Source organism: Acartia tonsa, chromosome 12 (genome assembly GCF_053477335.1).
Source record: "Acartia tonsa isolate MP-2025a chromosome 12, ASM5347733v1, whole genome shotgun sequence".
NCBI classification, from domain to species: Eukaryota; Metazoa; Arthropoda; class Copepoda; order Calanoida; family Acartiidae; genus Acartia; species Acartia tonsa.
Window position 1 is genome coordinate 46,642,126 of NC_137271.1, and position 27,221 is coordinate 46,669,346.

Genomic DNA, 27,221 nt, shown 5'->3' on the forward strand with positions numbered 1-27,221 from the left:
TTAGATGGCCCATCTCTCGCCCACCTTTAATTACAAATTTGTAAATAATAAAGACGCAATATTTCTTTATAAACAGTCTGATAAAAGTGTAAACTAATTCTCGAAAGTGGGTTATTTATTGTCCAACACAATAAAAAAGGATATTATTATTTTAAATAACCTATGAGATTCAACCCTTTGTAGACAGTGAGGTATTTTTTTGTCAATAATGCGAATTTAAAATAGGTCTTTATTACCTAATTACTATGTTATAACAAATCTAATTGGCAATTTTATATCATAAAATAAATCCTTAACAGTAAGTAAACTGTTTCAACTATATATGACAAGTTAAATATCCCTACAAACGTTATAAGAAACAAAAACGTTTAGATTTTCCCTGTTTTTTCCTTTTTCCCTCCCAAAATACCATAAAATCAAGGCATTATTCCTGGATATTTTTGTTAATAGGACGTTTTTGGTTGATCAGTGTAGTGAAATGTGCTTAGAAAATGTTAAGATTTGATAATCAGATGAGAAATATTTACGTTCACACTCCCTTTAAGTTTTGAGGTGAAGCTATTTGATTTGTCAATTTTTGAGATTTTTGATTGGTTAGTTTAATAGTTACAATTAAGTGTTGCCTGTAAAAATATAATATTTTAGGCCGTTTTTATTTTTTTTCAATTTTGCTTAGAATGGATTCGTAATATTTTTCTGATTCTAAAGGTATACATATATGAACCCATATTTTTTATGTCTGTTTGAGAAAATATTTAGGTTTAAAGTTTTTATTAATCCAAGGTTAAAAAAATAGATTTTTTCAATAATTACTCAACAGAATTTTAAAAGTAAGGTGTCAAATTAAAGATCTTTTTATTTTTGTTCATACTGGCAATTTTCTTTTTTTATTTTGTTGTGTTTTAGTACTGTGGTAGGGGTGAAGCAGTTCAACCCTACTGAGCGAGTCCGGTCAAAAGAGCCCCTAGCCTTAAGGATTCTATCAATAAAGTACTTCAAGTAGTTACAGTTTGAATGTTTATTTAGAACTATTTATACACAACAAATTAATGGCTTTATATACAAACAGATTACAATATTGGGTTAGGTAGAAAATGGGTGTGGAGAAGATGGGGGGCTGCAGCCAGGTGAATAGCAGATGGGCAGGCCCCTGTAGGGGGTAAGGTAGACGTCCCCCAGAAAAGGGTAGGTTAACTGGAACATGAAGGGGGGGAGGGGCAACTCCCTCCCCATATCGGCTGGTGATAACTTTGACCGCGTTCTCTGGCGGTCAAACAATAGAAGAATGGGTTGGCTTAAGAATGTGATGGTTAGGGGATTAACCACCTGGGTGTTATCGGCAGCCCCGGAGCGTAGCATGCTCTAGGAAGTGACAGTCTGTCTGTCCGACTACCACAGTACCTTAAAACCGACTTAATTATTTTTTTAAAAAACTTAAATTACTTCAAAAATAAGAGGTCTACAAAAAAAACCGATTGCATATCTGAATTCTCTGGAAAATTTTTCATCTATTACTTACAGTGGCGTGCGAACCGAAGGGGGCATTTGGGGCAATCGCCCCCCCCCCCTAGCGACCAAAACGCCTTTAATTGATTTTAGTTCAAAGGGGGAGTAAATATTTTTAGGTGCGCTTCACGCACAGCCATTATAAATCCTTGGAAACACCACTTAATCAAAAATGAACAGAGTTTTAAAGTCTCATTTAAAGAGGGTAGGATATGTTGATATAACTTTTTAGCTTCTCTATAATTCACTATGGCTGTCAGTACGTAATGCTAAGGGGGAAATGTGATTTTTTCAACTGCAATTAAAGATAGAAGGCTAAAACTTAATGTTAACATTCCCATCATTATGGAGTATAATTAACTATTAAAAATTCATGGAGGTCGGACTGCTTTTCAGGACGTTTTTGGCTATTTTTGTATCATTTAAATTTCGGGTATAGTCCCTTATGTGACATTGCCTCTTAAGATGCATTTCGTCGTATTTTCACAGTAGCTTTTCACCTATTTATAGCTCCTGCGGGGAAATCACCTGACCTAACTTAACCTAGAATAACCTATTAAAAGCTAGAAGGCCCATAATCATAAGATCCCATCCGTACGTCCATTTAAAAATTGGGGAATAGTCTCTTTCGTGGCAACGCTCCTAAAGGGGCGTTACCACGACAGGGACTATATCCAAAATTGTCTGCAAGATTTTTTTATGTGATATAATTATCCTATCTATCTGATTTTTTAAGTACTGATTCCCGTTACAACAAGGTACAATGTAAAAGCAAATCAGCCCTATAATCATGTTCTAAAAATGTAAGTATGTCCTTGGACAGTTTCCTGTATTTTAGCAGTTTAGCAACAAATTTACTTACTATTTTGTTCATACTTTTACATTTATATTCTGCTTATTTGATCAGTTCTGACACTCTGACTATGTATACTTGTTAATTTTCATTGGTCCTACCGTATAAGAGCTTCGTTTTTATGAATGTTGTCATCCTTATTAAAATACAAATGTCTAAACAGACAATAAAAGACTAAAAACTAAAATTGCCGGTGATTAACCCAATAGTGCCTATCTAGCTAAAAAAAATATTTTTAGAAATTAAAGTAAGAGGATGTGGGGTAGTTACTATTTTTCTTAATCCCAGTGCTGTGTTAATTTGCTGCCTTAACTCTACGGTTAAATTTGATTAGATGAAATCATTTTCTTTTTTATTTATTGCACTGTTATTTGTTAATATTAAATTCTAATCATTGATTGTAAAGTTTAAATGTAAACATGCATTGAGGTCTTAACAAAAAAGGGAGAGAATATGCAAAAACCCAAGGAAAGCACGAAACCATTATAAAATAAGGTGTATGAATTTTGAATCATGACCGACAAACGAACAAAACACTATAGATTAGATGCGCATATGTCATGGCAATCTTTAGCTGTCTTTAAAACCAGCCGAGACAATCACATTTCCCCAGTATCGATGTATATACAGATAACTACCTCCCTTCCTTATTCAAGGACCTTTTTTGTCTGCTATCAAATTATTTCCTAATACTTTGCTGTGTTGATACACACAACACCATTGGTTGATTTTCAATGACCCAATTGAGAGACGGAACAAGGACAGATGTGGAGATACAGTTATTTAACCCTTTCTTCATCTAGTGTTTACTCTAATGGACAGACAAAGTGAATTATAAAGTAGCTCCGCTAATAATAAAACAACAAGTTATTCAATGAAAAGTTTATTAAAAAGAATTGAAGAAAAATCCACAATAAGAAAGATGGGATTCTTAATTCTCACCATAATTTTTTTTTCCATCTAAGGGGACTATGCATGAAATGAGAGCAAGTTATTTTGAGCACCTTTAAGCAGTGAAGTTGGGATTTTTAGGTATACTTAGGTTTTTTTTATAGAGCTAATAAAATTTTAAAATGTCTAATGAGTTGAGATTATATATCATCAAATGCTTTGACATAAAGGTATACTTTAGCAATATATTAATGTACTTTACATTTTACAGCATTTGATGATGTTTTGCCTTCTGTTTAAATTGCACTTTGATCTCAACAAAATATCTGATGATAGGTTATATTTTTTTTATGTAAAATTGTCTTTTTTAGTGGAAATACTTTATCAAACACAAACCTAATATATTCACCAAAAAAATATTCAACATAACTGCTAAAAAGGTGCTTAAAATCACTTGCTCTTTTAAGTGCTTACTCCCTTTGATTAAAAAATTCGCCAAGAAAAAAGGAATCCACGTACATATATACTGGCTCACATGAAAGAATTTTCAAGAAAAATGTATAATTATCATAATAGCGTTATATATATATTTACATATATAGTAATAATTCTAATATATTAATGTATATGTTTAAATGTAGAGTATTTGTAGTTTTTTTATTAATGATTTATATATAAGAAGAAAATAGTGTATATAAAAAAGCACATAATAATTGAATCTATGACTTACAGTTTAAAAGCTAGGTTGGTAGGTAGGTCTATATATTGTCAGGGATCTAAAGGGATAAGACAATGGCCGATTAATTTATGTACTTCCCCAATGATGTTAAATAAAAGTACCCCTTCTGTAGATTACAATTTTTGGTTGAAAAGATAAAAAATTCAAATTAAAGTCTCAAAAGATGTTATAAAACTTTGGGGACTAGCCTAATAAACAGCCCATTGCCTCCTCCCTCCTTGCTATATTGTTCATAATTACAGGATAAATAATATAGGATAGTTATTAAACATTACAATTAAACAAAAAATAAAATAACATATTAAAGGAAAAATTCAGGGGTGTATACTGCATAGGATCCCCTGCTAAAGATGGAGGGGGGGGGGGAGTAGGGGAGTAGTCAATGAAAAACTAAACTGGTTTTCACCCAACTTTTCAATCTTAAATGACTTAACTAATTGTATAAGCTAAAATAAAAAGATAACTGGGAAAGGATTGAAATATTTTTTTGCAGCTGGGATAAAATGAATCTTGTGCAGAATATACACCCCTGATAAAGTATACATATTGTAAAAGGAAAAAAAGGTAAAAAAGGAATATTTATATATGTAAAAGGGAAAAAAGGGATGTAAATCATAACAAAAACTAAACATGCTTTAACAAATACTACATAACATAAATAAAAATAAGACAGAGAACTGTTTTTCAGCAATTTTAAACAATTTAAATCAGTATGTTCGAATAAAGACGTCCATCGTATTATAGACAGCTTCCTGCGGATATTAAAATGAAAAATTATAAGATTTAAACCAGATTTAATAGTCAAGAGGCCCGGGCTAACAAAAATGGTATTAATTTCATGATTTTTATTTTAATATTCGTGAAAAATTGTTTGTTATACGATGCTATACGTGATTTTCAGTATAGCTGAGAACCGGTTCTAATCCAGCGGATATTTATCGGTTTCGAAGCCATACTGGAAAATACTTTTCAAAAAAATATTTTTCCTTTTAAAAAAATTAATTTGGGGAAAATGAGTTTTTATTTAAGACTAAACAATACATGATTAAAATGAAATAAAATTGCTGAAAAACCATCTCAATCTCTGTAAAATCCTTAAAAATAAACAACAAAAATATTGAAATAAAGAATATATATATAAAAAAATTAACACTGCTTAAATTAAGCTCTGAATAATAACAAACAAATAAAAGTTGGAATTTTGACATTAAGCTTTGGTTTTGATAAATTGTAAAAATGACAAAAAATAATGATTTTTTTACACAAATTATTGTTAAAATATGAGGGGGTGGGGGGGATTTTTTGTGAACCACTAGCAGCTTAAATGGTTCTACCATAAAAGGTTAAAAATGGCTTAGGATTTTTTTTAATTAAAAAAAACTAAAAAAGGAAAATAGGTCTTATTTATTTACGTATTCGTGGATTATTGTACGGAGAAAAAAACCTCTAAGAAAGGGGATAATCAAAAATATTTTGTGCATATCATCATTAATAAGAAGCATAAAAAATAAACGTAAAAATTTGCAAATAATCAGTCATAAGCACACTACAGTAAAATACTTAAAAAGTTAAATATTATTATATTATTTTACATCAAAAAAATGTATTTTTTACTTGTTTTTGTGTGAGTTTTTTGTTAGTTGTGTAAAAATGCCCAAAAATATTTTGTAAATAAGTTGAATATATTTTTATTTTTGTAAAAAGTAAATTTGTGTTTTTTTCTTATCATAATTTTAAAACACTTACATAGAGGTCTTGAAAAAGTTATTTTTGAAGCTTAAAATTAAAAATTTATTAACAGACAGCTTTCTGCGGTTATTAAAAGGAAAAATTTAAAGATTAATACCAGTTTTGTTAAACCCAAGGGACCAAAAGCCCAAGTTTACAAATCAGGTAATAATTTTATGATTTTTACTTTAATATTCGTGGAAAATTGTCTGTAATACATGGTTTTTCGTTATGGTTGCGAACCGGTTCTCATCCAACGGACATAAATCGGTTTCGAAAAAATTCTTTGAACTTAAAAATAACTTTTTTTCTATCAAAAACCTCTACGATAAGTATAGAAGCATAAAATGCGTAAAACACAGAAAAAAAACAAAGTTTTAACAATTTTCTAAATAATTTTCATGTAAAAGTTGTTTGAAAGACGAAAAAAAGCAGGATATAATTATAATATAGATTTATAATTAGCTAGATAAAGACTAAATATTTTGTTAGTTCTAGGACTTAATATTAATTTTACTAATAATTTTCTATGAAAAAAGTTAAAGTTTAACTTCTCCTCTGAACTAAATACAGATTAAATAATACTAAAAATTTTCATATTTATGTCTTCAAAACCAATTATAGGGATAATTTCACCAGACTTATTATAGACAGCTTTCCATGGATAGAAAAATAAAAAATCATAAGATTAAAAATTAGTTTTGTTAGCCCCGTGGGGCCAAAGTCCCGGACTGACGAAAATCTTTTTAATATTCTGATGTTTATTTTAATATTCGTGGAAAACTGTCTGTAATTCAATGCTATGCATGATTTTTCAGTATGGCTGAGAAGTGAGAACCAGTTCTAATATTTTAAACCGGATATTGATCGGTTTCGAAGCCATACTGGAAAATACACGAAATTTTTTATTGGTTTTGAAGATCATAAACCTCAACTCGACTAGAAGTTACTATAATAATAAAAATCAGAAATATAGTTCTTCAAAAACGTTCTAACGAGATCTGTCAAAAAACAAATAAAATCTTGAAATCGAACCTTTTCTAAAAGTTAGATAATATATGCATAGAAATCTCGTAATCCAAGTATTTAAGACCTAGAAAGGGATAAGACAATGGATGATAAATAAATGTACATCCCCATTGATAAAACACAAAATTACCCCTTCTGTAAATAAAAATAATTGGTTAAACACTCAACTTCATGAACCAACCATCAAAATCCACTAAATTCCCCAAAGTTATCAAGCCAACGAATAAGAAAATGTGTTATACAACTTTTGGGAATAGTGTAATAATCAGCTCATTGTCCCCTCCCTCCCTGCTTCAAGTACAAGAGTTCTACAGTAATATTGTCTCCCTTTTAAACAAAAAGGTCCAATTTCTTTAAAAACTTATGAATAATCAGATCATAAAATAAACTAAATACTAATAATATTTTTAATAATTTCTTATAATTCTTTTTATATGGCACTTTAAGGGGAAAAGTTATTCCCATATATTTTTTTTTAGAGATTTTTAATATTTTTAAATCACTTTAAATTTGTATAATATATATATTTTGACTATGTAAGAGACTAGTCTTAAAACTCTAATTGTTTTCTATTAAACTCCGTAATTACTTTTTAATAATGCCTCTAAGAATCTTTTGCAGTTCACGGTAAAAAGATCCTGGTAACGAATATTTCCAAAAAACTATAAAATTTAAAGGCTGCTAGCTGCCAAACGGCTGAACGTACATATCATGTCCGCACACCGTTTTAAGTGGATAAAATTTTATGCGGGCATAATCTATACGTTCAACCGTTTGCCCGTTAGCAGCCTATGTATCAAAATTTTGGAAGATAATCGTTACCACGAACCTTTAACCATAAATCACATTAGATCCTCTTCTAAATATACATAATAATAATAAACTAGATAGATAGATAAACAAATATAAAAACATTATTATATGCATCAAAAATGTTATTGTAGTAATATACATACAACTTTAAAAGGGCGACTAGCAAAAAGTGTATTTCGACCATTTTTTCGTGTATTTTTTTTCTAAAACTCCCGCCATTTTTTTCAAGCCGAATTACACTTTTTTTAGCCAGCATTCCCTTTATATTTTGCTTTTTTGTACTAAATAATGTAAAGTGGATCTAAAAATTTAAAATTGTCGCACTATCTCTACAGAGAGTTCATTTTTTTGTCTTATGTTTAAAATTACTGTTATAGAGTGGTCTTCAAATTTTGAGCTTACAAAAAACTTTTGAGTCTAAAATATTTAAGCAAAAAATCTTTAATTAAATAAAAGGGGGGACATGCTTGTAGACAAAATGAACAGGGATAGGGGGGGGGGGGGGAGTTGTATCTGAACGTCATCCGCTGGATTAGATCCGGGTCTTAGCTATACTGAAAACTCATGTAAAGTATTACAGACAATTTCAACGAATATTAAAATAAAAATCATAAAATTAATACTAGTTTTGTAAGTCCCTCAGGGTTAACAAAACTGGTTATAATGTTATATTTTTTATTTTAATATCCGCGGAAAGCTGTCAATAATTCGATGAGATAAATAACTATTCTTAATCCCCCCCCCCATTTCCTACTCAATTAGACTACAAGCAACACCCCCCTTCAATAAAATTATGTTTAAAAATAAAATATAATTCGTCCAGAATAATCATAACATTGATAATAAATCACAGAATACGAAAACTGGTTTTCTTTTAACTTCACACGGAAACTGGTTTTGTTTTATAATCATCAGTCCAAATTAAACAAAAACAACATACTGATATTAAAATTACATATAACAGTATATTATAATACAGAAAATTTTCAGTCAACACAAAAAGAGGTTACTTCGATGAAAAGTAAAATCATAAAAAAATCATAATTTTCATACAAAAATGTACTTATAGTACATATTTATAGAGTCCGCTTACGAATTATATTGAATACAACATTGCACTGTCATTGTACAAATATATTCTTGTTTTATATGTATAAAAATTATTTGTCAGAATTTGAACAGTTTTTGTTTGTCAACTTAGGTCGAGAGTTTTGACCCGCAGTTATTTTTTTCTTATTCTTTGCGTTTAAGAACAATTTCTTAAGCTTGTCTGAAATGAAAAAATACTTAGTTAGTCGTTTTTTAATGATTAATCAGCATAAAATCAAATTAGGGATCTAAAGGGATAAGACAATAACCGAAAAATTCTACACATCCACAATGATAATACAAAAAATTATTCCTTATTCTAATTGGTGGTTGAAACATGTGGACAATTAAATTAATGAACCAACCAATCAAAATCAATAAAATTTTCCAAAATTTTAAGTTCCATTAACAAGAATTTTTAGAACTAGTGTAATAAACATCCCAATGTCCCCGTCCTCCTCCCTGACCAAACATACTACTAACCCAGAGAACTTTTACTGAATTTTGAATGGTTGGTTAATTAGGTTGAGTGTTCAAATGTTTAAACCACTAACATAAGTGGGGATGTAAATAAATTTATCGGCCCTTGTGTTATCCCTTATATCCCTGGATACTAGGGATGGCATCTCAAATTTTTGGACCGGATTCGGAATCTTACAAGAATCCGTCCAAAAAATGGCGGATTCCGGATTCTAGCAATATTTAAAAAGGCTTTGATTAAAAATTCAAGTGCTACATATGTCCTAAAAATTAATGTTCTTGGTGGTCTCTATAATTCACTTCCGATAATCGAACCAGATTTTAAAAGATTTTATATATATTAATGATAATCTTTGCCTTAAAAAAGGCGGAGTTGAAAGAAAAAACTCAAGACGCTAGTTTTAGCCTACCAATTAAGAATCCGAATCCGCTATTAAAAAACGGATTCCGGATTCGGATTCCAAAATTGGCCAAAAATTGAGCGGATCCCGGATTGCCAACCCAACTGGATATTTATTGGTTGAAACGTTTGGACACTGGTACTTACCATAGTTTAGTTGATGTATAGAGTGTTGAGAACAAGGACGTGATGATTATTCTTGGCGAGTGTCACAACATACCCCTCACTTGTCAGCTTTAGTCCACAGCAACGGGATACCTAAATAGATAGATAGATAGATACATAGAAAGATAGATAAAGAGTATTTAGAACAAGGACGTGATGATTATTCTTGGCGAGGGTCACAACATACCCCTCACTAGTCAGCTTTAGTCCACAGCAACGGGATACCTAAATAGATAGATAGATGGATATCTAGATAGATAGATAGAGTATTGAGAACAAGGACGTGATGATTATTCTTGGCGAGGGTCACAACATATCCCTCACTTGTCAGCTTTAGTCCACAACAACGGGATACCTAAATAGATAGATAGATAGAGTGTTGAGAACAAGGACGTGATGATTATTCTTGGCGAGAGTCACAACATACCCCTCACTTGTCAGCTTTAGTCCACAACAACGAGATACCTAGATAGATAGATAGATAGAGTGTTGAGAACAAGGACGTGATGATTATTCTTGGCGAGAGTCACAACATATCCCTCACTAGTCAGCTTTAGTCCACAGCAACGGGATACCTAGATAGATAGATAGATTGATATATAAAAAGACAGAAAGATAGATGGATAGATAGATATTTAGGTTGATAGACAGATAGATTGGATACCCATCTGTAGGATTTACTTTAAAGTAAAAGAATGAAGGGCACATGAGCTCTGTCAACAGGGCGTAAAACATTTCTCCATTTTGTTTTGAGTCTTTGAAATCGGAAATATAATTACAACTGAGGCCGTACAAAAAAACAGAAAGCAATTTGCTAGCAGACGAAAAGGTTCTCCACCACTGCCCTTGGGCCAAGTAGTTGTCTGGATTCTACATCTATACTTATACATTTATTGACAGTAAGAATCATGGCATGCTAGTATCTTTGACGCCATTTATGATAGACATATGATATTTTTAGTGGAGATTCCCCAATTTACCTTGACATAGGGGCATTCAAACTCCGCGAGTAGGTTGCCATCACTCCCAAATACTGCAACATGGAATCGGTTTCCGTGAGAATCGCCGATCAACACATCACCATGATCTTAATATACAAATATTTATCAAGTTTCTAAAGGAATAAGACAATTGCAGGTAAATTTATGTACATCCCCAATAATGATACTAAAAATTCACCCTGCTTTAGATTACTAGTAGTTATTGTATCGTTTGGAAACTCAACTTATTATACCAACAAATTCAAAAATCAATAAGTCACAAAAGATTTGAAGCCAACGAATAAAAAACGCTCTTAGGTATTTTACTTTGGTGAAATAAGCCAAGGGGTCGTTTTTCGAATTACATTTGGTCAGGTTGGAAAAGAGACCTAGGGTACTGGGTAGGTCCACAGGGTTAGGGCCCCAGCAGGAGTTAGCTGTGTTTCTTTAAAAACTGTTTATACCTGAAACGTCGATGCCATTTGGAAAGTTTGAAATCTTCTCGTAGCCAATGCATAACCCCCTATGGCGTTACGGACGGATTGACGGACGGACGGACGGACGGACAGACAGAATGAATTATTACTTATACCTGAAACGTCGATGCCATTTGGAAAGTTTGTGATCTTCTCGTAGCCAATGCGACGCAAGAACTTTCCATCCTCAGAAAATACAACCACATTGTGACCCTAAAAATATATAAACAAAATTACCCCTTCTGTAGATTACAATTTGTGCTTGAAACGTTTGGACACTCAACTTATCAAAATTCACTCTGGTCCCCAAAGTTTTTGAGCCAACGATAAGAAAGCATTATTATAAAACTCAGAAATTACAACCACATTGTGAACCTACGCATAAACAAACAATTTTATTTTCAAGCAGGTATCTAAAGGGATAAGACAATATGGTCGATAAATGGATGTACACATCCCAAATGATGACACTCAACTTAATGAACCAACCAATCAAAATTTAATAAAATTTCCCGAAGTTGTTACATCAACCAATAAGAAAACGTAATTTTCAAACATTTGGGCCTAGTGTGATAAACAAACAAATGTCTCTTCCCTCCCTGGTTTGAACTGCATAGGACGCCTCTACCTTGAAATCACAGACAAAGAATTCAGATCCACTCACTGCAATATCACTTGGCTCTCTCATGTGATCTAAAATAATTTAAAATATAATCTTTATCATTTTACAATAGGACTTTGAAATCCTTATCATAAAGTAACAGGATATCTTTGAGAGTGTCTGTGTGAACCTATAAGGTTCTCCTTTACAAAGTTTTAAGTAGCTTCTAATAGGTCCTGCGAAGTTTACAACTATTTAGGGAGAGTGTATCGCCACTCTCCCAAAATAAATCACCCCTAGCAAATATTACACCCTCCCTCAGAATAAAAATCTTTTTAAAACTTATTAGGTATTTAATCATCATGCTTTAGACTATATAATCGCAATGGTTTACAAATTAAAGAAGTTTAACTCATTTTTTAAAGACCAAAATCACTCTTGTATACCTGTACAATCAAACCATCTGACCACCAAAGCGGTACCCTAACCCGACGGGACTACCCAGTACCCAATATAACCTAACCTAACGGAAAAATTAGCATACCTGCACAATCAAACCATCTAACCAGCTTTCCATAAGAGGGGTACCGAAACCCGACGGGCTTACCCAGCACTCAATATAACCTAACCTGACGTAGAGGATAAATGAAGATACCTGCACAATCAAACCATCTAACCATCTGACTAACTAAAATTGGTACCAAAACTCAACGGGGCTACCCATTACCCAAAATAACCTAACCTAATGGCTAAATAAACCTACCTGCACAATCAAACCAGCTTTCCATAAAAGCAGTACCCTAACCCAACGGGACTACCCATTACCCAATATAACCTAACCTAACCTAACCTAACCTAACCTAAAGAATAAATGTCCATACCTGCACAATCAAACCATCTGACCAACTTGCCAGACTCGGATATAACAAATATTGTCGGTGTCACACTGTCCACTGCAACTAAAATAATAATTCAATTTTACAGGGTTTGTTCTAACTTTATATAAAAATAACAGAATATATAGTATCACAAAATTAAACAATTTCGCGGCTTTTTCGCATACAATAAATAAAATACGACCACATTGGCTCATTATATTCCGTAATGAATAACAAAAATAATAATGAATAGATTTTAGTGTAAAACACTAGAGGGGTAAGTTTCTGATATATTACAAAAAAATTATTATCAATGTTTTCTAGGCATGACCAAAAGACTGACTGACAAAGTAAATTAGACAATTGATGCTCATTGATACAGGGAATCTTCACCAAAAATTTCACCAGTCTATATTCAATAGCAGACGAGAAAATCGCATTTCCCTCATAGCGTTACTGACGGACAGACAGACAAAATGAATTATTAAGCAGGCTTACTTTTTAAAAGAGCATAAAAAATGTTTACCAATATCCTCATTCCTTGTGATGGCGAGTCCTGCGACGATATCAATATATCTGATGGCAATCTTGCGGACCCAGTGCCCGTGCTTCGTGAATATCTGCATCCGTGACCGCTCGTTACCCCGGTCACAAATCACAAACTTGCCGCTGGACTGAAAAATAGAAGTTAGATTATTGTTTGTAGTATTATAGACAGGTTTCCGCGGATAATTTAATGAAAAAGTATAGGATTAAAACCAGTTTTGAAGTCCCGAGGGGCCGAAGGCCCTGACTTACAAAAATGGTATTAATTTTATTTCTTTTATTTTATTGTTTGTTGAAAACTGTCTGTAATACGATGCTGTACATGCTTTTTTAGTATGGCTGAAAAGCGATTCTTATCCAGCGGATATTAATCGGTTTTGAATCCATACTGAAAAACATTTCATATAATTCTTATTCATCTGTAAATCTTAAATCTTTCAATTCGCCTAAATGAGCCATGACCAACATCTTTCTTGGGTACCAAAGTTGACCCTCATCCTTGCCAGGTACCAAAACTTTATTTACCTTAATGACCGCCACCTTTCTTGGGTACCAAAGTTGACCCTCATCCTTGCCAGGTACCAAAACTTTATTTACCTTAATGACCGCCACCTTTCTTGGGTACCAAAGTTGACCCTCATCCTTGCCAGGTACCAAAACTTTATTTACCTTAATGACCGCCACCTTTCTTGGGTACCAAAGTTGACCCTCATCCTTGCCGGCTACCCCAAACTTGTTCTTGTACATCCCATTCTTCTCATAGATCTAAAATATTAATTACAAATATTTTGTTTGTATTTTCTCATATTTCAGCTAATAAGTGTAAAAGTATAGATGTATAGGTAACCTAGACAACTACCTGGCTCAAGTTGTACTTGTGGGGACCTTTTTTGTCATCTAGCAAATATTATAATTTGCTGTACTTAACTAAATGAATAACACTATTTTATCAACATCTTTGTATTCATAATAAACATTTTTAGTAACAGATACTTTCACATTTACAAAAAGACTAAAGCTTGATGGTAGGTTGTCTGGTTGTCTGTACTACCTGCATACGTTCATGCGCGCGCCTGGTTGTGGTTAGATCTTGTGAAAACATCTAGTGTTGGGAGTGTGTCAAATAACTAAATATTTGCAACACAAATTGCTTTCTGCTCATTTATAGCGTCTAATAGCGTTAATATTTCCGAAACTATTGGCTGATAATAAAACTAAGACTGTCGGTACAGGGTCCCCACAAACGGAAAAAACAGATGTTCAGAGGTTTATTATTTGTTGGCTTAACAACTTTGGGGACTTTTTAGTACCTATTATTAAGTTGTGTAACCAAATGTTTCAACCACTAATTGTAATCTACAGGTAGTGTAACCTAGTGTATATCATCATTGGGGATATACATCAATTCATAAGCCATTGTCTTATCCCTTTATATCCCTGGTGGTATAAACTTACCACAATCCTATGATTATGTGTGTCAGCCACAACAATTTCTTCATCGATGCCAAGGCAGAACCCGTGGGGAGCATTGAATTGAAACTGTCCAGGGCCCAGAGTACCAAACTTGCACCTCACTTGCATAGAGTTGATCTAAAATGTGAAAAATAGTCAAAAAGCCTGCATAAAAGCAGTCCGACCACCATGGATGTTTTATTGTTGATTGTGCTCTCTAATGATGGGAATATTGTCAAAAAGTTTCAGCCTTTTATCTTTTATAGAAGCCGAGAATAGTTATTTCTAAAAAACTGGTTTTAATTTTATGATTGTACATATTTATATTCGTAGAAAGCTGGATATAATACGATGCTAGACATAGTTTCTTCGTATGGATGAGAACCGGTTCCTATCCACCGGATTGGAATGAATACGAGAAAATCACGTTTCCCCTATCCACACAAATAAGAAATATCCATTTTAGTGTGATCTAAAAGAAGTATTTTTTTGGATATTTTCCGTAAGGTTGGGTGTAACCTTTTAATCAAATGCTCTCATTAAGTCAAAGTGTTCATAATTATGACCATAATTATAAAGCAACGTCGTTTGGTCATAATTAAGAACAGTTTAACTGAATAAGCACATTTCACTAAACGGTAATGGTTTTATTATTAAAAGGATCTTACACCAAATTATCATGTACTCAAATAAAGTGAGGAACTCTGTAGCGAGCTAAATTACAAATCTCCTCTATCCCACCTCCTTTACCCCATACCCACCCCTTCTACTGGATAAAGGCATTGACCAATAACTAACAGGGGAAATAGAAACCTAAATTGACGACAATTTTCCCTGCCATAATATACGAATATATTCTACATCCATATATGGCTAACCATGGTTGTTAACCCAAAAACCCAAACCTGGTTTTTTGTTGGTTTTGGGTAGGTTATAAAACAAGCGTTTTTTTTTGTTTTTTTTTCTATATTTGGTTAGTAGTAAATTAAGTAAATTATAACAGATTCCTACAAATGCTTTAACATTTAGTTAAGTATTTCCTATCTAATTTTGTATACAATATAACTAACTAAGGTTGTAAATTGAAAGTTTAAAAGAAAAGAAACGTTGAAAAATAGATTCAATCTCTTTTGTTTTGATCATAATTGTATGTCTAAAACAAACAGTTTTCATCATTATATACCTAGTTAAAGCCCTTAATTTAACATTTCTAATTTACCCACAAAAAAAGGGTTTTATTTAAAAAAAAACTCGGGTAGGGTCTAAGTTTTGACAACCCTGTGGCTTACTTACCGATCTACTTGGTCTGAACGGGGGCACAGGGCTGAGGGACATGCCGCTCATACAAGGCATCAGGCTGTCGATGGGGGAGATTGGGGAGGCCCCGCGGGGGTCCATATGGCTCCCAGGCACCCCCAACAGCGGGGATAGGGGAGGCACGGGCACAGGAGACAGCTGACCACTGAAAAATTAAAATTGTTTAATAATAGATACAACTATTCAATCGAAATCCTTATTCAAACTATATAAAAAATGTAGTTACTTTCTAAATAAAAAAACTGTATGAAAGTTTTGTTCTTTTCAGGGAGGGAGGGGACATTTGACTGTTTATACACTAGTCCCCAAAGTTTTATAATGACATTTTCTTAACAATTTGTTAAAAAAAGTATAGGTAGTCCAAACTTTTTAACCAACAATTTAATCTACAAAAAAAGGGTAATTTTGATCTTCATCATTAAGGTATGACAAATTATTGTCCACTGTCTTATCCCTAAAAATCCATATTTATACCTATAACCAAGAGCTGAATGAGACCTGGATCTGTCCATCTCTGGCTTAAAAAGTAGTGTCCAAAGTTTTCAACCATTAAGATTTTTGTTACCTGTTTCCCAGAGCTGAATGTGACCTGGATCTGTCCATCTCTGGCATCAACAGGTTATGGTCCCATCCTCCACTAACTTTCTTCTCCTAGATAGATAGATAAATAGATAGATTGGTAGATCTGTCCATCTCTGGCATCAACAGGTTATGGTCCCATCCTCCACTAACTTTCTTCTCCTAGATAGATAGATAGATAGATAGATCTGTCCATCTCTGGCATCAGCAGGTTATGGTTTCATCCTCCACTAACTTTCTTCTCCTAGATAGATAGATAGTTAGATAGATTGGTAGATCTGTCCATCTCTGGCATCAGCAGGTTATGGTCCCATCCTCCACTAACTTTCTTCTCCTAGATAGATGGATAGATAGATAGATAGTAAGATAGATCTGTCCATCTCTGGCATCAGTAGGTTATGGTCCCATCCTCCACTAACTTTCTTCTCCTAGATAGATGGATAGTTAGATAGATGCACATATAGATAGATTGGTAGATCTGTCCATCTCTGGCATCAGCAGGTTATGGTCCCATCCTCCACTTACTTTCTTCTCCTAGATAGATGGATAGATAGATAGATAGATAGATAGATAGATAGATAGTTAGATAGATTGGTAGATCTGTTCTCTGGCATCAACAGGTTTTGGTCCCATCCTCAATTAACTTTCTTCTCCTAGATAAGATAGATAGTTGTGTAGATGTTAACTTCAAAATTTTGTTATTAACAGGTTAACCCTCGTAGGCTCTTACCTTATAAAACCTACCACGATTAAAAAAATGTTGATTTTACAACAGTTTTAAGAAAGTTTTATAGGGAGGGGGCGGAGTGACACTTTTTGAAACCAAACTAAAAGACAAAGGAACTCAACTAAAAAAAGTTACAGCTACAGTTGCTTTAAAAAGTACAATATGGAAATTCGGCGGGAAACGGCGGTTCCCCCTCCGTTTCTTCACAGTTCCATATTGTACCTCTTTTAAGCAACTGCCTTGCAAAATCTCAGAGCTGTAACTCTTTATTTAGTTGAGTTCCTTTGACTTTTAGTTTTGGTTTCAAAAAGTGTCACTTCTGCCCCCTTCCTTTAATTTTGTAAGTGTTGCTATTTATGGATCAAAGCATTCCTCTTAATTTTTGAATAATAATATTACGCATCTGACATAGCATCGCTACACAATTATCTGCCTACCTGCATTTCATCTAGTTGAGCGAGTGCGGCTATATTTGTAAATGCTTGACTTGTTGGGTTGTTGGCGTTCACAGGATCCTCCCAGTCTTTAGTCTGGCCCTAGAATAGATAGATAGATAGTTGGATAGATAGATATAGTTCAGGGGATCCTCCCAGTCTTAAGTCTGGCCCTAGGATAGATAGATAGTTAGATATAGTTCACAGGATCCTCCCAGTCTTTAGTGTGAAGATTGATATTAAACAGGCCAAGTCATATGTTATTTGTTTAGGTACTTATACCGGTGATCACAGACCAAATATCAGACTGTGTGTCTAATCTCATGAAGAAGAAGAGGCCGACTTTAAATGACCAAGGGAGGACATTTAAAGTGAAATTGGAGGTTGCTACAATGAAATCAGCTTTGATATCATAAAATCAGACATTCCTCTTCTGATGTCAAAGAATGAAATGAAACGTTTAGGCATAGCATTGGATATGAAAAATGACAAAGGCACAATAAATGGAAAACCGTTAGTCCTAAGAACAACTACTGCAGGACACTACATTGTTGATCTACTGCAAGAAGATGAAACATTAGAACAAGTCAACATAGCTGAACTAGAAAATGACAATGACAAAGAACAAATGAAAGCCTTATCTAAGATCCATCTTCAATTTGGACATAGACCAAAGAAAGCCTTTGTTACAATCCTAAAAGAAGCTGGCAAATGGCAAGAAAAGTTCTCGGACATGATTGACAAAATAATGAACAAGTAAAAAGGTTGTCTACTCAGGCGCAGAGTACCAGATAAACCATCTGTTGCACCACCAATGGCAAGTGATTTTGGCCAAGTACTAACAATTGATCTGAAAGTGTGGGATATGCACAAAGGCATATATATAATGTACATGATAGATCAATTTACCAGATTCCAAGTAGCAGCTGTTATAAGGAGCAAGGAACCGGCTGAGATTGTAAAGACACTTACACTCAAATGGTTGCCAATATTTGGCAGAGTTGAGAAGATTCTTACAGACAACGGAACAGAGTTCTGTAATGAAGAACTAAGGGAGGTAGCGAATGCTTTCAATATCCAACTGCTCACGACGGGTGCAAACTCACCGTGGCAGAATGGAACAAATGAAAGGAATCACAAAATCACAGACCAAATTGTCAAGATTACAAGGAAAACTTATCCGAATATGAGTCTTGAAGTTGCATTGGCCTGGGCAGTAACAGCAGCTAACTCATTGTCCGATGTCAGAGGATTCTCTCCTTACCAACTAGTGTTTGGAAGACAGATCAAGCTACCAAACATTCTGGATGATCCCCCACCAGCATGGGAAGAGCCTACTAAGAGCAAGACTCTGTTGGAAACACTTGAAGCCATTAACAAGACGAGAACAGAGTATACCAAGGCTGAAAGATGTGAAAGATTGAGGAAAGCACTCAAGACCAAGATCAGAGTTGCTGACACAATCTATGAGAACGGTGATATTGTGTATTTTCAGAAGGAAGGGGAAGATACATGGAGAGGTCCTGCGAAAGTTGTGTTCCAGGACAGCAAAGTGATCTTCATAAGGATAGGGAGCATTTACTACAGAGTAAGTGCTAACAGACTGATCAAAGCAGGTGACGAGCTGGTAAAGGAGATGAACAAGAGAACACAGCAGAGCAAGCTGAGAATGATGAAGACAACAGAGTGACAACAAGGGAAGTTGCACAAGAAGAAGAAAGAATTCACAATACCAGAGGTAGGCAGAAACTTTTGGATCTTGCATTGGATGAAGTGACAAGAAGTCTAATGGACCATGTCCAAAACAAGGACAAGGATCACTACTCCACAGCTAAAGATCACAAAGCCACTGAAAAACAACAACCTTCTGCTACTCAAAAGACAAAAGATGCTGAGATGGAAAAGAGTAAGGAGATCAACAATACAGCTACAGACACAGACCAAGTGAACCATGACGAAAGTGACTTACCACAAAACACAGACAACTTACCAAAAGACACAGACAAGTCTTCACAAGAAAACACAAATGCCAAAAGGGATGAAAATAGAGAGGAGAAGAAGAACACAGAGAAAGAAAAGATTCCACTGCACAACACAAGAGGATTGAAAAGGAGAAAGAATAGTCAGAAACCTACACCCACTTTCAATGAAGATGGAACACTACAGAATGCCAAATATGTGCTCAAGCGTAATGACAGGATTGAAATACTTGAAAAAGGGAAGTGGGAGAAAGGAAAGATTCTTAGTCATGGTGGAAAAGTAGGAGGGAGAAATGCTGGATGGTTCAACATTGAACTTGATAATGGCGAAGTTTTTCATGACGAAGTATCAAGTCGAGATATCAAGTATGAAAACAGCAATGAACAAGTTGAAACTGAAGATGTTGAGGTTATGACTGTGATAAAGCTAGATAATGGCAGGAGTCTGGAAATTGAAGACATTGATCAGAGAAAAGTAAGAATAAAAAATGAAGAAGAGACTGCACACCTCATGATCTCTGAAGAAATTCTAGCTGTGATGGTTCCAGCAGAACAAAGGAACTCTCCAGAATGTTTACAAGCCAAATATGATGAGCTTAACAAGCTCAAAGCTTTCGATACCTATGAAATAGTTGATGACGTAGGCCAAGAAAGAATAACCACAACCTGGGTTCTTACTGAAAAAGGAACTGAAAAGAGAGCCAGACTTACAGCTAGAGGCTTTCAGGAAGAGACAGATTTCCCAACCGATAGTCCAACAGTCCAAAAACAGTCGATCCGATTAATATCAACTTGGGCAGCAACAGAAGGTTGGTCCATATACACTAAGAGATATAAGTTTTCCGGAATTGTAATGTAGGGAGTAGATTTGAAATCTGCATCCAATTTTAAGGATTTTTTATAAAATTTGTTTTTTTGTATAATTCTTTATCTAAAAGCGGAAATACAAATTAAGTTATTTAATTTTGACATCCGTGATTGGTGGATTTAAAAAATCTGCGCTCTGATTGGATTTCGTACATCATTCAACCAATTAGAGCGCAGGTAGTTTAAAATCCACCTATCCTATTGGTCAAAATTAATTAACTTAAAATGTATTTCCGCTTTTAGATAAAGAATTTTACAAAAAACGAATTTTATAAAAAATCCTTAAAATTTGATGCAGATTTCAAATCTACTCCCTACATTAAAATTCCGGAAAACTTATATCTCTTAATATACACAACTAATATATCATCAGCTTTTTTGCAAGGAAGCCAGATGGACAGAGAAGTTTTTGTTAAACCTCCAAAGGAAGCTAATCTGCAAGGTAAGCTGCTAAAACTGAACAAGTGTCTCTATGGATTGAAAGATGCCAGCCGCAAATGGTACATGAGAGTACAGGACAAGCTTAAAGAATTAGGATTCAAGAAGTCACCACTGGACAAGGGACTTTTCTACATGATTAAGGATGGAAAGCTCATAGGTTTAGTTGGCATACATGTAGATGATTTTTTCTATGCTGGCACAAAGGAATTCATTGAACAAATTATGCCAAAAGTTTTAGGGATATTCAAAGTTGGAAAACAAGAGACCAAGCAGTTCATGTATACTGGTTTCATGTTCAAGCAAGACAAGGAGGGAATCACCATAGATCAAGACAAATATGTTGATAACGCCAATATTCCCAAAACTGATATAAAACTGATCAAGGACAAAGAAAGGGAGATGAATCAGGATGAACTGACATTGTTGAGACAAATAACCGGAATTCTGAACTGGACAGTTAGAGCAACACGTCCAGACCTTGCTTTTGATTGTGTGGATCTCTCAACTAACTTTAAAGGAGGCAAAGTTGAGAAACTCAAAGAAGCCCAAAGCTGTTTTCAGAGAATGAAAAAGAACAAGGTAGCTATCAGGATTCCTAGTCTTGATAACATAGAAGACTGCCAGGTATGGGTTTACACAGATGCTGCTTACCGTAATCTCAACAACAACACAGACAGCTGCGGTGGGTATGTAATCTTTCTGGTTAATATCAAGAATGGCAAAACAGCGGTAATAGAATGGAAAGCCAACAAGCTAAAGCGGAAAGTACATGGCACTCTTGGAGCAGAAACCCAAGTTTTGTCACTAGGTTTAGATGCAGCTCTGACCCGCGACCGTGGCTCAACACGTAGCGCATCCACTCGTCGTCGGGAAGGTGATAGGTTCGAATCTCGGTCCGACACCGCGTCATAACTAAAGACGTTAAAAATGGTTCCTGCTGCTGCTATGTCAGGTGCGCGACAAAAATAGTTAGAGTAGGGGTAATGCCTTAGCCCAAAACAGGCACAACTCACTACCATGCACAGTTAGGACTTCTCAGACAAAGGTCGTGCAATCAAAGGGTTGGTTGTCTGATGGCAAATGGACGCTTTACACCACAATCATAGGGCTTAGGGCTGACAACCCTATCCCATATCCATTAAAAAGCCACATTGTTACAGAAACACTGACAAATTGTCAGCGGCCTATGCTCCCCCTGTGGAGTGAAAAGGGCTTGTTACTGTTACTTAGATGCAGCTCTAGGTGTGAAAACACAAATTAAAGCAATCACAAATGGTCAAGTTGATTTTAAGGTAAGAGCCATCACTGATAATAAATCAGCTAGGGGCGCTGTCTATTCAGAATTTGAAGTACAAGAAAGAATGCTGAGGGCAGATATTGCCATTATCAAAGACATGATTGAGGAGAAGAGAATTCTAGAGGTACGATGGATAAAAGGACAAGACATGCTAGCAGACATATTGACCAAAAAAGGAGTCAAGAAGGAACCATTGCTGGGTGTGATACAGACGGGAATGATGTCTAAGAACACTATGGACATCATACTCAACTAAGCAGAAAATCAATCAACATTGTATATAAACATTCTGTATATAAACGTACATTTCATACATAATTTTCTTTGGTACTGAACAAATTTTCAAGATTTGGCAACATCTTTCAAGAACAACACTCAAAAATTCCAGAGCACGTAAAATTAATTACGCGGCATTGCATCAAAAATGAAGTTTTCAGCAACATAGGCGCAACGATTGAACAAAGGAAATAAAAAATCTTAATAAAGCAATGTAAAAATTTAGAGCCCGGAAAAATAACTACGCGGCATTGCATCAAAACTGGAGTTTTCAGCAACGCAGGCGCAACGAATTCATTAAGGAAACATGAAACGTCGAGAAATGAGTGAAAAACAAATTTTATCCAGAAAAAGTGTTGTATATGTCTTTAAAAGTGCACGATAGTTACAATTTCGCAGAAATTATTAGTATGTCATCTCTATTTTAACCTTTTCATCCATAAAACACCACCAACCAAAGTCTGTTACAATGCAAAAATATTTTTTTGTCAGCTTAACCCCAATCACAGTGTAACCATGAAAATTTTCCTTTTATAATAGCAAAAGATCAAGCGAGTTTACAAACAATTCAATATGTTCACATCATTGTTTTTCTCATAAATACTTTTCATTTTTCAGACAACATACCAAGTTTTTATCGAGAATTTAAAAAAAAAATGCCTCCAAAGGATTATATCTTTGCCAGCTACATGATGCCCCATAGAATTTGGGATGAATCCATGACACGAGCCAAATGGATATCACTCAAGAATTACGATATCAGGACATGCACTGATGTCATATTGGATGCGGTGAATGATCAGAGTGAGAGCAAAAATATCATCGTGTTAGCGTATCAAAAATGGGCAGGTGCCCTAGAGAACAAGAAGTTAATGAAGTATCTCGATGAGATAGTTGAGGCCGTCAAGAAACAGGAGAAGAATAAGCTCATCTTTGGAACCTGCCTGTTCATTCCAAACAGCTCAGTAGTGTGGAAGAAAGTTGGGGAGTTAAACGAAAACCTAAGATGGTGTAATGAGCGTTTAGGCATGCCACCATTAAACATGCATAAAATGGCCATGTGTTGGATCTCAGAATCGGACAAAACCTTAAGGGTGAGGGGAACCTCTTTTGTGGAATTCCAGTTAGGGCTTGGTTTAGGCATCAATGCCAGTTACGAGTGCCTGATCAAGATAAAGAACCACATCCTCATTGCTCTAAACATCACCTTCTACGGGACTGCAAGCAAGAGAAGATCAAGCTCGGTTAGAGTAAGAGTTCCTCCCCCTCTTATTGAAACTGAGGGATATCGTTTTAATGAGTTTCACAGGCAGGAGTTAGGAGATAGGAATTTGTCAGGAAGACCAAAGTCAACTGGTGGATATAGGAGATCAAGGTTGACATGGAGCCAAAGAAGGCCAGAGGGATGGCAAGCATGGGACATCTATAAATCTACCCCCTGGACTAAAGATGAAAGAGAGAGGGCACTGGCCGAATATTTGGAAGAGCTTCACCAATCCTCGGAACGACCAGTTTTTGGAGTACAGACCAAGAAGGAGGAGGAGCAGGAGTCCCAGCTGGTAGAGGAGGAGGGGACAGTTGATGACCTGATTGTTTTCTCTGAAGATGAGGGCATAGGAGGAGGAGAGCCGGAGGACAGAGAGGCGGAGGTGCTGACAAGTAAGCTAACACTTGGAGGTGGAGATGTTGAGGAATGTGAGGTGGAGAATGAGAAGGACATAGAAGATTGTAATGAGAGTGAGCTTGAGGCTATAGAGGCAGCGGACATTGAGAACAGCCATGAAAGATACAACAGGATCAACGAGGAATTGGTACTTCAGTACAGGAAGGAGATAGCCACCAAGTCTGTCCAGCTATCCAAGGAGAAGACTGCTTCCAAGCAATGGAAAGGTGTAGCAAGCAAAGTTGAGGAGGAGAAACATGCCATGGGCAAAGATTTGGAGTACTACAAGCGTAGGGTAGAAATCCTAGAGTCTCAGGTTGAGAGGATCAACAACGAGTACTACTTCCCCAAGGGTCTTTATGAACATGGAGGAAGAAAGAGAGAGCTGAAACCTACTGGCAGACAATACACACAACCTGGGGATCTCGCATTCATGAAACACTAGGTAATAGACCAAGGATCTCACAAAAAGTTCAGAAAACGAAAACAGTTTATAATTAATGTGAAGATTGATATTAAACAGGCCAAGTCATATGTTATTTGTTTAGGTACTTATACCAGTGATCACAGACCAAATATCAGACTGGGTGTCTAATCTCATGAAGAAGAAGAGGCCGACTTTAAATGACCAAGGGAGGACTCTTCTGCTAATCTAAAGCACCCAGTGATAATAGACCAAGCATTTGTGAATTTTACAGAGATCAGAAATGCTGCTGTCTACCTGGATGAATGGTTACACATGTTTGTTTTGTGGTGAGTCACGCTACTTTTATTGACTTTCACATTTAGTCTGGCCCTAGATAGATAGATAGATAGTTAGATTGATAGATATAGTTCACAGGATCCTCCCAGTCTTTAGTCTGGCCCTAGATAGATAGATAGATAGCTGGATAGATATAGTTCACAGGATCCTCCCAGTCTTTAGTCTGGCCCTGGGATAGATAGATAGATAGTTAGAATCAGGGTTTCGGAGCCGGAGCCGGGAGCAGCAACATTTTTGGTGGAGCCGGAGCTGGATCCGGAGCCGTATTTTTCCGTTAAAAACGGCTCCGGCTCCGGACTAGCTAAAAATGATTTTTTAAAGTAATATTATAATTTGGCAACAGTCTATTTCCATATAATAAACTGAAAAACTATTGTTACTTAACAAATAGACACACATCCTTCTACTTTTATATAGCTTTAATCAAATAAAAGCAAAATATTTTATATTATTTATTTTATTTCATCAAATTCAATAATGAAAAAAAATTGATATATTAATTTTAAGGTAGGAGCCGGAGCCACATCAAAATTATACGGCTCCGACACGATAGATATAGTTCACAGGATTCTCCCAGTCTTTGGTCTGGCCTTAAACAAATAGATAGATAGATAGTTGGATAGATAGCTAGATAGATAGTTAGTTGGATGGTTAAATAGAAAGATATACCTAGTTCACAGGATCCTCCCAGTTTTTAGTCTGGCAATGGGATAGATGGATAGATAGATAGTCACCTCAGAGGCATGAAACAAATCAGCTAGAGTTATAGCAAGAGTAGGTCCAGAATTTTAATACATATAGGTATAGAGATAGATAGATAGATAATAGATACACAGATAGATAGATAATAGATAGATAGATACCTCAGAGGCATGAAACAGATCAGCTAGAGTTATACCAGGAGTAGGTCCAGAATTTGATCTCTCTAACTTTTCTGCCAACTGAGCCAAACTGAAATAAGCAAAATATTTGTATCAAAAAGTAATTGCAATAGGTAGGTTTAAGATTAGGTATAATTAGGTTTAAAAATTACTTTATAAATCAGGTTTATTTGTTTGTTTATATGACTAAAATAATTTTTCTCGTATTCATTCGAATCCGGTGGATAGGAACCGGTTCTCATCCATACGAAAAAACTATGTCTAGCATCGTATTATATCCAGTTTTCTACGAATATAGAAATGTACAATCATAAGATTAAAACTAGTTTTTTTAGCCGGTGCCTTCGGCACCACGGGGCTAAAAAAAACTAGTTTTAATCTTATAATTGTACATTCTATATCCGCGGAAAGTCGTTTACAATACGATACGAGAAATAACTATATTCGAATTCTGAATTTTCTTTTGTTTCTATCATTATTTCCTCTGTTTCATGTTCATTTCCATACGTAAGTCCATCTATCTGTATGAGAATCTTTCTTCGTGTCTGTCTATCTATCAGTCTATCCATCTGTCTATTTGAATGTCTATCTATCTGTATGCTAATCCATCAATATGTCAGTCTATCTATTTGTTTGTTTGTTATTCTATCCATCTATCTGTCTAACTGAGTCAGTCTATATAACTTTTCGTCAGTCTATCTATCTATCTGTAAGTCTATCTAATTATCTGTCTGTCTTTTTTTCTCTCAGTCAGTCTATCTGTCTATCAATCTGCCTGCCAGTATATAATCTATTTTTCTTAATCGATATTTATCTGTCGGAATGAATATATGTCTGTCAATATTTCCATCTGTCTATTTATCTATCTATCTGCCTATCTATCAGTTTGAATGTATATTTATCGGTCAGAATGTATATTTATTTGTCTGTGGGTGGTATGTCTGTCTCTCTGTTAGTCTATTAATTTGTCTGTCATACCTGTAATCAGTCCTTGAGTGTTGCGAAGACAGCATATCCTGGCCCAGGAGGGGCGGAGTTATCCCCCGCCCACCCAGGGGTGGGGTGTGTCCCCGTCCCCCGGTCAGGGGAGGCGTGTGTCCCCGCCCAAAGGGTGGGGGTGTGTGGCCGCGATAGAGATCTGGGTGGGAGGTGCCCATGCGCCGCCTAAAAAGAAAAATTTTTATCAAAAAAAATTAAAAATCACCATGTTTTAAATCAGGACCTACGGAATTTTCTGGTTACTTCCTAAATCGTGCCTTATGGTTATAGTAATCATCATGCAAAGTATCAAATAGATAGGGTAATTCTAACATGAAGGAATACAGCTAACCGGACCAACCCTAATTTTAGAAAAGCTTCGCTTTTTAAATG

The 27,221-nt window shown here is 35.1% G+C and overlaps 1 protein-coding gene across 4 annotated transcripts in view; it reads right to left on the reverse strand.

The window, feature by feature from the left end:
* Positions 1-3,226: 3,226 nt before the first annotated feature.
* The window catches only part of mei-P26 (E3 ubiquitin-protein ligase meiotic P26), a 47,997-nt gene continuing 24,002 nt past the window's right edge, over positions 3,227-27,221 (reverse strand). Inside the window, exons 17-32 of one of the 4 annotated variants that reach the window (XM_080178231.1) lie at positions 26,829-27,014; positions 25,833-25,920; positions 17,687-17,785; positions 16,509-16,594; positions 15,920-16,088; positions 14,630-14,764; positions 13,844-13,939; positions 13,155-13,302; positions 12,632-12,709; positions 11,778-11,842; positions 11,266-11,362; positions 10,674-10,780; positions 9,676-9,786; positions 7,593-8,829; positions 6,647-7,358; positions 3,227-6,301 (exon numbers count right to left, since the gene is read on the reverse strand). In XM_080178231.1, the coding sequence (XP_080034357.1) occupies positions 9,682-9,786; positions 10,674-10,780; positions 11,266-11,362; positions 11,778-11,842; positions 12,632-12,709; positions 13,155-13,302; positions 13,844-13,939; positions 14,630-14,764; positions 15,920-16,088; positions 16,509-16,594; positions 17,687-17,785; positions 25,833-25,920; positions 26,829-27,014 (1,459 nt within the window). In that variant the 3' untranslated portion in view covers positions 3,227-6,301; positions 6,647-7,358; positions 7,593-8,829; positions 9,676-9,681. Of the gene's footprint in view, positions 6,302-6,646; positions 8,830-9,675; positions 9,787-10,673; positions 10,781-11,265; positions 11,363-11,777; positions 11,843-12,631; positions 12,710-13,154; positions 13,303-13,843; positions 13,940-14,629; positions 14,765-15,919; positions 16,089-16,508; positions 16,595-17,686; positions 17,786-25,832; positions 25,921-26,828; positions 27,015-27,221 lie in introns of all 4 variants that reach the window. The other 3 variants (XM_080178229.1, XM_080178230.1, XM_080178228.1) reach the window with 3 other exon arrangements.